At 36.5% G+C, this 12,250-nt stretch overlaps 1 protein-coding gene across 2 annotated transcripts in view; it reads right to left on the reverse strand.

The window, feature by feature from the left end:
• Positions 1-12,250, reverse strand: part of LOC108071656 (DNA-binding protein D-ETS-3) — a 31,764-nt gene that overhangs the window by 9,019 nt on the left and 10,495 nt on the right. The window contains exons 1-4 of one of the 2 annotated variants that reach the window (XM_017162455.3): positions 6,257-6,973; positions 6,000-6,050; positions 3,765-3,824; positions 1,171-1,218 (exon numbers count right to left, since the gene is read on the reverse strand). In XM_017162455.3, the coding sequence (XP_017017944.1) occupies positions 1,171-1,218; positions 3,765-3,824; positions 6,000-6,050; positions 6,257-6,335 (238 nt within the window). In that variant the 5' untranslated portion in view covers positions 6,336-6,973. Of the gene's footprint in view, positions 1-1,170; positions 1,219-3,764; positions 3,825-5,999; positions 6,051-6,256; positions 6,974-12,250 lie in introns of those variants that run through there. The other variant, XM_017162452.3, reaches the window with a different exon arrangement.

Here is a 12,250-nt window from a genome sequence, read left to right on the forward strand (position 1 = left end):
ATTGACTTTCATTTTGATATTTTTTTTTGTTATTTTTTGGGCATTAATGGGAAGTGTATAATAGAAATATAGTTTATATTTGTATGTGTATAAGTTAAAAAATATTTTAGGTTTATAATTAACACAAAATTTATTTATTTATGAAAGAAAACCAATATTGTATTCAGTTTTAGGATTCATTTAATGTTGTTTTTAATTTGAAAGGAATTTAAAATATTTATTAAATGGGTTTTCAATTTGTAAATATTTTTAAAACCCTTTTAAAATATTTCTTAATGTTGTTTTTCATTTTTAAAGCATTTAAAATATTTCTATTTTATAATATATTTATTTATAAAAAGGTTTTCATTTGTAAATATTTAAAAAACTTTTTTAAATATTTTTTTTAATGTTGTTTTCTATTTTAAAGGCATTTAAAATATTTATAAAATGGGTTTTCAATTTGTAAATATTTTCAAAACTTTTTTTTTTAAGTAATTCCTATTTTTAAACATTTTTCTAAATATATTCAGTACCCTTAATCAACCCAAGGTCCTTAAAATATATTATTTTTTCAAGAAAATGAATTTATTTCAACCCCAACAAAGCTATCTCATGAATTTTAAGTTTCTAAACCTTACTTTTTATGAATCCAATCATATTTTTCCCAAGCCCAGGCATTGTGAGAAAAACAGAACACATCCATTGACCAATTTATCACAACCATGCAGGACATAAGGGACACGCCCACCGCCGAAACCCTTTGACTTTGCCTTTTACTCTGACTTTGCAAAACTCTTAAACTCTTTTTTAATGGATTTTCTGGCGGGCAGGGCGCGTGCCCAGGAATCGTCGTACAATTCCCCGAGAAAGTCCAAAAAGTCAGAGCTGCAAAAACAATTGCCCAGCCACGCCTACCAGTAATAAATTTACGAAAAAAAAAAAAACACCTTTCGCATAAATTAGAAAACTGCACCCTCGAAAAAAGAGAGAGGGTTAAACTCGCATGCAACGGGTTAATTTGTTAGGGTCGCCCGAAAGTCCGGACAATGACTAAGTCGAATCTCGGCCAGAAATTGATATGATAATGAAATGCAGGACCCCAGGACCCGGGGGCTTAGTCACGTGCCTGCCGCTGCCTTAGACTAATCGCGGCACCTGCATCTTTATGCTTTTGTGATTTCCACTCACCTGAGCTGGCCAGTCTGCTGCTGGTGGGTCCGAACATTTGATATGGATCTGCAACGAGGGGGGTGGAAAAAGGTACTATAAATACAAATGGAATAGAGTTTGGTCTGTTGGGGGGTCCTTTATGCAAATGTCTTAATGAAGGGTGCCAGGCAAAAGAAACACAAAGGCAAGTTCTAGTTTCCGTTGACGAAATGAAATGCATTACCAGAAAACTGTGAAAAGTCTATACTATATACTATATATAGTATATGTATATATATATATATGCAGATGCTTCATTTGCGCGCATTTGTCGAGTGCACTCGCACACACACACACTCGCACACACTCCAAATATCCATTTCACTTATTATCCGGCGAGCGTTTCCTGCACGTTGTTCTTGTTTTTGTTACTGCCAAAGCCTGCCATTCTTGAGGATACACTCAAAATAAATACTTTAAAGTCTAAAAAACCCCATAAAACGTTTACCTAAGATTTATATTATTTTTAAAACTATTTTTAAGGTTGCCAGAAGGCTCTTAATAGGCGTTTTCTAAGCTTATTTAAAAGAAAAATAGGTTTTGACGTTAAACTAAAAATAAATTAAATAATCCTTAAAAGTATTATTTTTTAAGATTTTTCTTTTAAAAATAAAGAGTTTATTATATAAAATAAATTATTTAAAAAAGCAAAAACTAAAAATGTATTCTCTTTTAATATTTTCTTTAATAAATTTTAATACTAATTCTAAAAATTCCGAAAATTCTTACTACAAATTCAAAAAATTTTAGAAATTCTTTAAAATTTAATTAAAATAATTCTAAAAATTCCGGAAATTCTTTATAATTTAATACTACAAATTCTAAATATTTTAGAAAATCTTTAAAATTTAATATACAAAATTCTAAAAATTCCGGAAATTCTTTTTAATTTAGTACTAAAAATTCTAAAAATTTTAAAAATTCTTTAAAATCAAATACAAAATATTCTAAACAATTCTTTAAAATAAAAACCAAAATTCCACATTTAATCTCCCATTTTTTTCAGTGTTTAACTTGCATTCTTGGCAAAGAAAAGGTTACTCTGATTGCAGCGAGACCGACACCAGACATATATAGCAAAATTGTCCATAATTCGCATCATTCTAGAGTCCTCCGCCGCTCCTTGGCTTGTCGGCTCCCCTGTCCCCATGTCCTGTATGTCCTGGCCATTGTTTTGTCAACAGTCCCTTGTTCTTTCAACAGCTTTAATGTCCCGAAAAAAAAAATATATATATGTATGTGCGAATGTGGAAAAAACTGCCCCCGACTTTGGCACGCGTCCGTCGTCTTATTCAACCACGGCCGTCAAATTTGACAGCAACAAAAGCCTCGGCCAAGTGCGTCTGGGATGTGGGATCTGGGATCTGGTGGCCCTGCTTTCCCCTCTAATTGAGAATCCTTTATGGCCGTTTCAATTGTTTCCATTACGCTTCAATTCAGCGGCTCGGCACTTTTGTTTCCATTACCATTTCCATTGCTCAAGTGGCGTATTTAAGGTTTTGATTCGGCGACAGTATTTGCTCGATTTCTGTTGCTGTCTCGGGTTCTCCGTTTCAAAAGTCCCCCCTCCTGCATTGGAAATGAATTTTTAAAGCTCGAGTGTGCAAAAAAAAGAACCAAACCGAACTGAAACTCGAACTCAAGTGGCACTTGCAACGTGCGCTCGATACAAAAACCGAAACTTTATTAGTGTTGCCCAACACGGAATTCAATTCAAATTTGGATTTTTTGAGCTCTCTGTCCTGGATACTGTTTATGTTTATGTTGGTTTTTAGGCTGAACAAAGGGGGCACGTGTGCTGAAGCATCTGTCCTTGATGGCTTCAAGTTTTGATTAAGTTTTAAAGGGGGTAAAAAGGTAGGTATTTAGGTTTTTATTAAAGGATTAAATAATAATAATAAAATTTATTTTTAATTTTTAAGTCATTTTTAATGCAAATTCTTGGAAATTTATAAACAAAGAATTGGAAAATATTTTTGCAAGATTTAAGACTTTTTAAATAATAATTTGTGATTGCATAAATTATTTTAATATTTTATTATTTTTTTGTAATATTTTATTGTGAACATAAATGCTCAAAATTATATTTCTAAAAATAAAAAAATAAATACAAAATATTTATTAAAATTTTTTAAGTCTTTTTAATTGCAAATTCTTGGAAATTAATTAACAAAGATCTTTGAAATATTTTTTTTAGCAATCTTTAAAGTTTATAAAATAATAATTTGTGATTGCATTCATTTTTATTATATGTTTTAATTTTTATATATATTTTTTTATATTTTATTTTGAATATAAATGCTCAAAAAATATTTCTAAAAATTCTTTAATGATCCTTAAAACCTTTATAAAACCCATTAAATTAAAATGTAGTTATCAGGAAACATACACAGCTATTCAAGCTTAGCCCTACAAAATCCTATACCTTAAGGCTTGTTTATTTTATTAACTAACAGCCAAAATTAATATTAAAAACCACAAAATAACCAAGTAATCTCCTATTAAACTCCACCCTTGTATTTCTTTTGCCTTTATCTTCTATCAAAAATAAAAAAGGTATAAAAAACACTCACCAGGTTGCCGTAGTTGTGAGTGCGGATCATGTTTGATGCTCAAGGCGTTCGAGCTGTAACCTGCAAGACAACAAAACATTTAAGAGCTTAATATAAAAATATATTCAAATTGGTAAATCAGAAAACTGTCAAGTGTTATAACACTCTCTCTCGGGCGAACAATCAAAGGCAATCACCAACTCAACCGCAACACAAACATTATCTCGACGCTGTCATCAAAGAACCCATCCCATCCCATCTGGTTCTGAATGGAGCAGCAGTATGCCCGTGGGCAGGACAACTGTGACATGAGCAACGCAGCCAGGATCCTGTGCATCATCTCTCTCTGAGATGGGCCGTAATGGAATATGATTGCAAAGAGCGAAAACAATGCCGCTGGCAATTCAATTTACAATCTCGGGAAAGCGCTCAAGTTGTGTGTGGCAAACTTCACGCTTCAAATTCGTATAAAATTAAAGCCGCAGGCTGATAAACATGGAATGGTTCATACACAGAGGGAAAATTAACTAGCTAAAGATAATTTATAGTTTATAAATTAAGAAGAAAATTCATTCAAAATCATAGAAATCTAGAAAATATCTACCTCTGTGATTTTTAAATAAATTTAAACTTTAAAAAACATTTTATAATATATTTAAATATTTACAAGCCTCACCTTAACGATTTTACTGTCTTAAAAAAATTACCAAAATTTTATTTTCATTAAAAAACCTTCTAAAATGCCTAAAACCCAACACTATATCTATTTTTACAACCCATTAAATCTCCTAATTTCCTCTTCTTTTTCTCAGTGCAAAAAGGGCGGCCCTGAATGGGTGGTTTCATGCACCGCCCGCTGTTGTTTTCGTTGTCACTTATTGTGCTAAAAGAAAAAAAATAACAGAAAACAGAAAAGCAGCAGCAACAGCGACAGCTTTTCATATGACATTTTTTGGTTTTGCGCTTTGCGTGGCCACTCAACTGCGAAGAGCACAAAAGGCGACCGATTGCAGGAGCCGCCGAAGGATACTGAGGAGGGGTGGACCTGCTGCAGGTCCTGTGGGCTGAGCACCAACCAACTTTTGGCTGTGAACAATTTTGATGTCATCAATGGCCAGCAGCTAAATGCGAGCAGCCAAGCTGAAATTTTGTCTCTCTTTCAAAAAGTGTGAAAAATATTTTTGGAAAAATAGTATTCACCAGATTGAAAATGTCCTGCGGCTGTGTCAAAAGCCCATTATGATTTCAATTAGTTCAGGCCATAACTAGCCTAATGGCGCTTAACCCCTCGGTCTCTATGCTTCGTTGGCCTCAGCCCCGAGGAACACGTGTATTCCACACCTTTTATCTCTGTCGAGTCCTCGAATATATGTATGTGTATAAGGGAAAAAGGATATATAAAGGATGTGGAAACCCCTGTCAATACTCAGTCGATGGCTTGTTGATTTGCTTGAATACATCTATCACGAACATCACACACATTTTGCACGCCTCACTGGCTCCGATTGGGAATTTCGTGTGAACATCCTTCACTTTCGGTGTGTGTGTCCTGTGTGTGTTTTGCATATTTAATGTTTATTTCGGGTTGCCTTTCCTTGAGTGCCTTGCAATTTGCTGTAATTTCGGGCTTGTCTTCGAACTTTTTGAGTATTTTTTATGACAATTTGTGATCATTGAAACTTTGCAAATTAGTCATGTTTTTCTTCAGGGTTTTAACAGGAGTTAAGATGGGTTTAAAGGGAGATAAAGGGAAGGAACGGGAAGGGTTTTTTTGGTTGAATATAGATATATTTGCTGTAGGAGGTATTGATTGGGTTGGTACTTGGCAAATACTTTGTTTAAAATATTAATAAATGTTTTAGACATTAAATTTGTGGTAGCTTTTTGAAGCTTTTGATTTTTAAGTAAAGATTTATTTAAAAAACATTTAACTATGACAGAAAATTTCATTAAAACCAACGTAAAGTTAAAAATATTTTAGTTTTTGAATCTAAAAATCTTTAAAAATCGCAGGAAACTAAATTATAACAAAACTACATATTATAACAAGTTATTATTTACATCTAAAATTATTTTGTAGAATATTTCAGAGAGTAATATTTCATTTTTTAATATTTCCATCTTTCTTTTAATCATATTTCAAAGGTTTAAACACATTTTGGCAACACACTTAAATTAATAGTTTTGCCCCTAATAAGTTTCCACTTTGATGTAATTAACTCATAATTTTTACTTTTAATTAAAAATCAAACTCACCTTGCGATTGTGTCGAACTGTGGGAGCCCCACGACGATTTGTACGAGGAATCTGCAAAAGAAGGAAATCAAATATTAAATATTATGATAAAAAAAAAACCACAAAAATCAAATATTACAAAATTCTAACAGTTAACCGACGGCAGTTTCTTAGGAATCTAATCTTTTCAGTTTTTTTAAATTTTTTTTCATGGTAATTACTTGGATTCCAGGTGGCCGACGGTCTCGGGATGGCTGGCTCACACACCGCCCACTCACCTGCGAAGAGCATTGAGAAGTTGCTGAAGCTGCCCGTGGAGCGTGACAAGTAATCGGCGGAGGACTTGATGTCCAGCATTGTGGCCGCCGTCGGTAGCGAAAGACACAATTAGTTTCGAATTTCAAATTCAAAATTCAAATTCAAATTTCTTGTTCGTATTTAGATTTTTCGTTTGTTTTTGGCAAGCGGTAAATTGGTCGCCGGCGACCGGAAACTAATAACACGGATACGGAGACGTCGCCAAGTGGTGTCCGCAATTGAGTTTTACTTTTTTTTTTTGCTGGGCAAACGCGCAGCGGAAAAAGGACCGGCAGTGAGAACGGGAACCGGGTACGGGAACAGGAACAGGAACAGGAACGGGAACGGGAAAAGTGACGATCGGAACTGGTTACCGTTCACCGGACACCTCGACTTCCGGCCGAACTTTCCAATGCACTTTTCGCGACCTGCCAGCCGTGCTCGCGTGTCCAACTGATTTATATGTGTCAATGTCCCACGGCACGTATACGTGATATTCGCGTTAGTCCTTTTGGCGTTTATTTCTTTCTTTTTCCCTTTTTTTCCGTTATATTCGCATTGGTATTTGTGGGTAGGCCCAGGCCAAATCGCGTAAATCACTTGGGCTAAGAAAGGATGCGATGCTCCTGGCGAGGCGAGGCGAGGCGAGGACGTGTACGAGGACCTGGTCTATCGGGCTTGAGCACTGACACCGGATTGCGTCCGATCTGTGGCACGGCAGCGTAACAATTGATTTCATTCCGTCGTCAAATCGCGCATATCCTGCCAACGTCCTGCCTCCAACCCTTAGCTCGATACCGTGGCAGCGCGGGGGTGGCCAGCGGTTGGTCGTCGGTTGTTCCACCCTCCTCCTGGGTGGGTGGGTGGTGGTGGGTGCTTTGGCTGTGTGTATCTGTCTGGTTCGTAGCTGCTGCTCTGCTGTTGCTGCCTGCTTCTGTTGCTGGCTCTGTCGCTGTCGAGCTCCTGCTGCAGGATATACTTAGGGTTTATAATCCTTAGCCACCCCCCTGCTAGCTGCCTGCTGTCCGCCAATCAGCGGTGAGGAGAGGTGTGGCCTAGAACCCGGAGAGCTTTCCAACAGCAAAGCTTTTTGCAAATGGTTGTTCCTGGGAGTTGCCGGCAGCTCCAACCAAAGGCTCCACATTCTAACGATCTCTCCGGGCTGCGAATTAATATTTCAGAAGCTTTTCAAGCTCTCTCTCTCTGGGTCTTGTGCTCTCTGTTACCCGGTAGGAGGTTACCATTTCCACTTGACTGCAGAGTATACACGCTGCCTAGTGCCGTCTCTTTTGCGGGCCACTCAATGGTGGCGCTGCCGCCGTCGTGCTGCTCCAGCACAGCAGAGCTTCCAGAAGTGGCATCGCCTTTTTAGTGGGTGACACGAAGCAACAAGGACGGATGTATTATCCACTTCCTTTTTCCTTCCACCAAACACAAGGATATTACCGTTTCGTCGTTCGCCTACAACGCGCCACCCCAGGATGGGGTTTGGGTTGGAATTCAGGGGGGGTGGTGGACGCCAAAAACAAAGCGCGAGAAGTTGGAGCCGTAGGAGAAATCAACAATAGTTGATTGTGAAAGGCTTTGACTGCCCCAGCGGTTGGGGGGTCAGGTGGGTTAAGAGTGGGAGGGTTAAAGGAGAAGGCGCTGCACATGCGTTGGCGTCAACGTCGACTTCGCTGCAGCTGCTCAAGTGCAACGGTGTGGCGCTAGAACTACCTCTTTTAGCCCCTTGAAGCAGGCAACAGAAAATGACAGACCCGCACAAATACATATAAAACACACTTTAATACACACCCAAACACACACACTTTTCGGGCTCTGGCTTAATTAATTTTTGAATTCCCATTGAAATTGTTTTTGCTCAGTCTTTGCCGCTGGCCATGCCAGTCCACCGTCCTTGTGTATATCCTTGTTCAGCGGCGTGTGGGTGGTTTCGGGCTAATTCATAGGCGTCAACGAACAAATTGTAGTTCCTCAAACACACACATACACAAGCCAACAACATCTAACATATACACTAACACAAACAGCAGAAAAGCTTAGCTTGATTTCTCTTTTTTATTGTGTTTCGGGTTTTGCTTTGTTTAGGATTCTTAAATACTCTTCAAAAAGTTTTGACTGAGATTACCTACTTTTTAACTGCTAGAGAGCTGGTTTAATTTAACATATTTTTAAAAGATTTTAATAATTTTAATTAATGGAAAAAGAGAAGGAGATATTCTGAAGAAGATTAGTCTGAAATAAAGACTTTGGAAGGCTTAAAAGAACTGTAAAAGCTTTAATTAAATTTTAAAGCGAATACCAAGTACTCTTACTTAATATAATAATAAATGATAAATATATAGGATTATATACAAAATTATAGGATTTTTTATATAACTAGAAGGCAATACCAAGAACCTGATATCATGTATACTTGGAATTCGCTATAAAAAATATTAAAATTGGTTTTTTTATAATTAAATTGAATTTAAAAATATTAAAAAATAATAAATCAACTAAAAAATATTTATAGATATATATATTTATATTTTTTCTTTTTTTTTCTTTAAATGTGCTGGTAATTAATTATAATATTCAAAAATTATGCTGCAAAAAAACCCATAAAATTAAGTAATTATTCTTTTAAAATTGTAAATAAATATTTATATTATATTAACTATAACAAATATGCATATATACTCTCTATTTTCTCTATATTTACTATGATTACATTGAAATTTCTCATCTTTAGTATTACAACTACTTAAAACATCAAAAAAAGTACCTTTCGAATTTGATTCTAAATAGAAATAATTAAAATCTCTTTTATTTAAATCTCTCTAAATTTAAATTTAATATTTAATCAAACTCTAATCTCTAGTTTTATATGCCTTTTCTCTGCAATTTTATTTTAGTTTAAAACAAATTTCGCTTTTTACCCACGCAGCAAAATAACACAATCACACACATAGAGAAAACTTTAGCCAGTCAAGGCAAGTCCTTTCGAGTGTGTATGTGTATGTGTGTGCTAGTTTGTGATCCTGAAAGTGTGCGTGTGTGTGTGTGAGTTCCTTTGACACGCAGTTATTTAATAAACGTGGCTTGAAGGCAAAGGGCCCTCCGAACCTCCACCCACCTACTTGCCACAGCACCAGCTCTCGCTGGGTTGGGTGTGCGAGTGTGTGTGTGTTAATGGCATCTAAAATGGCTAAAATGACTAAAATGGCTAAATAGCAATTTGCTGTTCTCAGCCACAAACTGAAATTGTTTGCTCTCCTCTGCCAAAGCAAAAGGAAAAAGGAAAAGCTCGTTTTTTTTCGTCGTATGTGTGTGTTCTTGTGTCTTAGCTTGGCTTAACATTTTAATTGCATTCATTATGTAATTTCATTTTCACGCTTTTGGGGGGCTAGAAACTTTAAATTAATTTCTTTTGTTGTGCGATTTCCGCCATTTTGCGTTTGCCGTAACACTTCCGTTGCCTGTGTCCCTTCCCCCCAACTAAACCGCCCACTCGAGCTACGCCCACAAGTCAAGTGTTTTAAGTCGACTTTAAGCCACCGCCTTACTGGCCTGCATATATTTTTGCTAATGCCTTGGGTCTCCATCAAAAGACTCCTGCTCCTGCAGGACAATCAATGCATCAGTCGCCTGTCCATTTGTTTTCTGTGTGTGTGTGATGTGTGTGTGTCCAGCCAAAATATTCAGCGGAGCGTCAAGACAAACATGACAACACTAGGTACACTTGGAGAAAAAATTGTGAACTCTTAATTATAATAAAGATTATTTACAACATTCAAAATTTGGGATGTCTTACGAGAGAAAAAGTATGATATGATTTATCGACTTAAATCACGCTAATTATCTTATAGAAAATATAACTATCATTGATATATTCAAAGAATATAAATAAAAAAGAATTATTTTAAATATTAATCTTAAATGTTTACCACGCATATTTTCTTCCCCCTTTGCTTAGCCTTTTTCATTATAAAGTCTCTCCCCAATTTCTCCTAGTGTAGCGCAGACAGGCAGCATATTGTGCTGACCAACCACCCACAGCAGTTAATAAGAAACGCAATCAGCGCTGCGATTTGTTTTCTCAAGCCTGAACAGAAAGAGAGAGAGAGAGAGAGAGAGAGAGAGAGAGGGAGAGAGAGACAGGACCCTGACGGACAAGGATAGTTGCTAATATCTGTGAGCCCTGCGCCTTGTCCTTGTGCAGCAGGAACATCGAAATGGCCCAGCCTACAATAACAAACTGGCAGCCAAGCTGAAGCCAAAGGCAGACACGTGGCCATTAATGACGTATGAATGATGTAACACGCGATGGAGACTTTGACGCGGCACGTGGCCAGCAGCGGCCTGCGAGGCATGACAGGCCGATTTCCCCCATTGACTCCTTGCGGGTCTTTAATGTCCTAGTCTTGGTTCTACTCCTCCTCGAAGGATTGCTCACTTCGCCTGCGGCGCGGCTCGGCTCGGCGCAGTGCGCTGTGCATTTTGTTATTGCCAAAATGCGTATTGTTATAAATCGGCATAAAAATAATAAAAATACAATGCCCATGAATACACCCATTTTCTGTATGGTTTTTGTTGGTTCAATATTTTGTTAATCAAATGGGCGGCAACGGCGGCACATAAATCACTTGCCAATTGGCAGTTTGTATAAACTTTTTATTTGAAAAGCGTCAAGAGGGTTAAGTGTGGAAAAATCATAGGACTTTTCAGGGTTAAGGGGTTTTATACATATTCAAATGGGACTTGAAATCGTATTAAAGATTTAATAAAAAGCAAAAACTTTTTTAAATAAATTTGTTCTTTAAATAAAGTAGCTTTTTCTTGAAAAATATGATTAAATTAAATAAAAATAATCATTTAATTACTTGCCATACATTACACACATACACATATATATGGAGCGCCAACACACTTATACATACATATGTACATGAATGTACGTACATATGTATTGGCGCTGCTGCCTTGTCCGCAGGTGTCTCAGGTGTCGTTATTGCAGTTTTAATGAACTTAACTCGATTTCCACAGCTTAAAAAATATACTATTTCGTTTATTACTTAGTTATTTATTAATTTCACTAGACACTTGCACAATTTATGATGTTTTTTCTCATTTCATACGGCGCTGGCCAGTTAGAAGCCGCACCCGCGCTCATTTCTTATTAAAATACTTTAAAAAATCGCAAGTTTAATGCTTAATTAATTGTTCACTTATAAAACACACTTAGTTTTACATATTAAAACATTTTCGGGGTATTAATAAACGTTTTTTCAGGACTAAATAACGTTTTTTAGCAGCAGCACACCTTTGTTTACACTTCGTTTTCGCCATTCTGATCTTCTCCTTTATCCTTTTCTCTTCGCTCTCATCGGCGCTGGAACTAGTTCCGCACTTACGATCCAATGCAATCCAATGCAATTGGCGAAGAGAGCGTAAAGAAACAGAAGAAACAGAAGAAGAAGAGAAACGAACTCGCCAAAGTGAAAATTAATTCGTGCTGCTGTTAAAAAACGTTTTTCGTCCAATAAAAACGTTTAATAATAAACAAAAAACCAACAAATCAATAAAACTAAGTGCATTTTATATGGAAACAATCAAAAATGCATAAATAAGATGGATTTTTCAACATTAGACTAAAAATTAAGTGCAGCGTCTCCTTTCCCCCAAGTGCAAGTGCCAAAGTAAACGGGTGTCTCGGTAAAAACTAAACTTAGCACTACGTCATCAACAAATAACTATTGTTAAAGCATTTGACAAACGCAAATCAAATGAAATGTATTCAAACAGCGATTAAAAGAGTTGAGACTCCCGTGGACATCGAAGGCCGCAGCAGCCGCAGACGCCATGATCCAATTGGATCGTAACTGTACCGTATGCAAAAATGGAAGGCTTTCCAGTGGCGAAAGAGAGCGCAAAGGGAAGAAGAAAAAAGAATCAAGGTGGAAATTGATCCTTTCTGCTTCTAAAAAAAC

Source organism: Drosophila kikkawai, chromosome 3L (assembly GCF_030179895.1).
Source record: "Drosophila kikkawai strain 14028-0561.14 chromosome 3L, DkikHiC1v2, whole genome shotgun sequence".
In the NCBI taxonomy this organism is placed as follows: Eukaryota; Metazoa; Arthropoda; class Insecta; order Diptera; family Drosophilidae; genus Drosophila; species Drosophila kikkawai.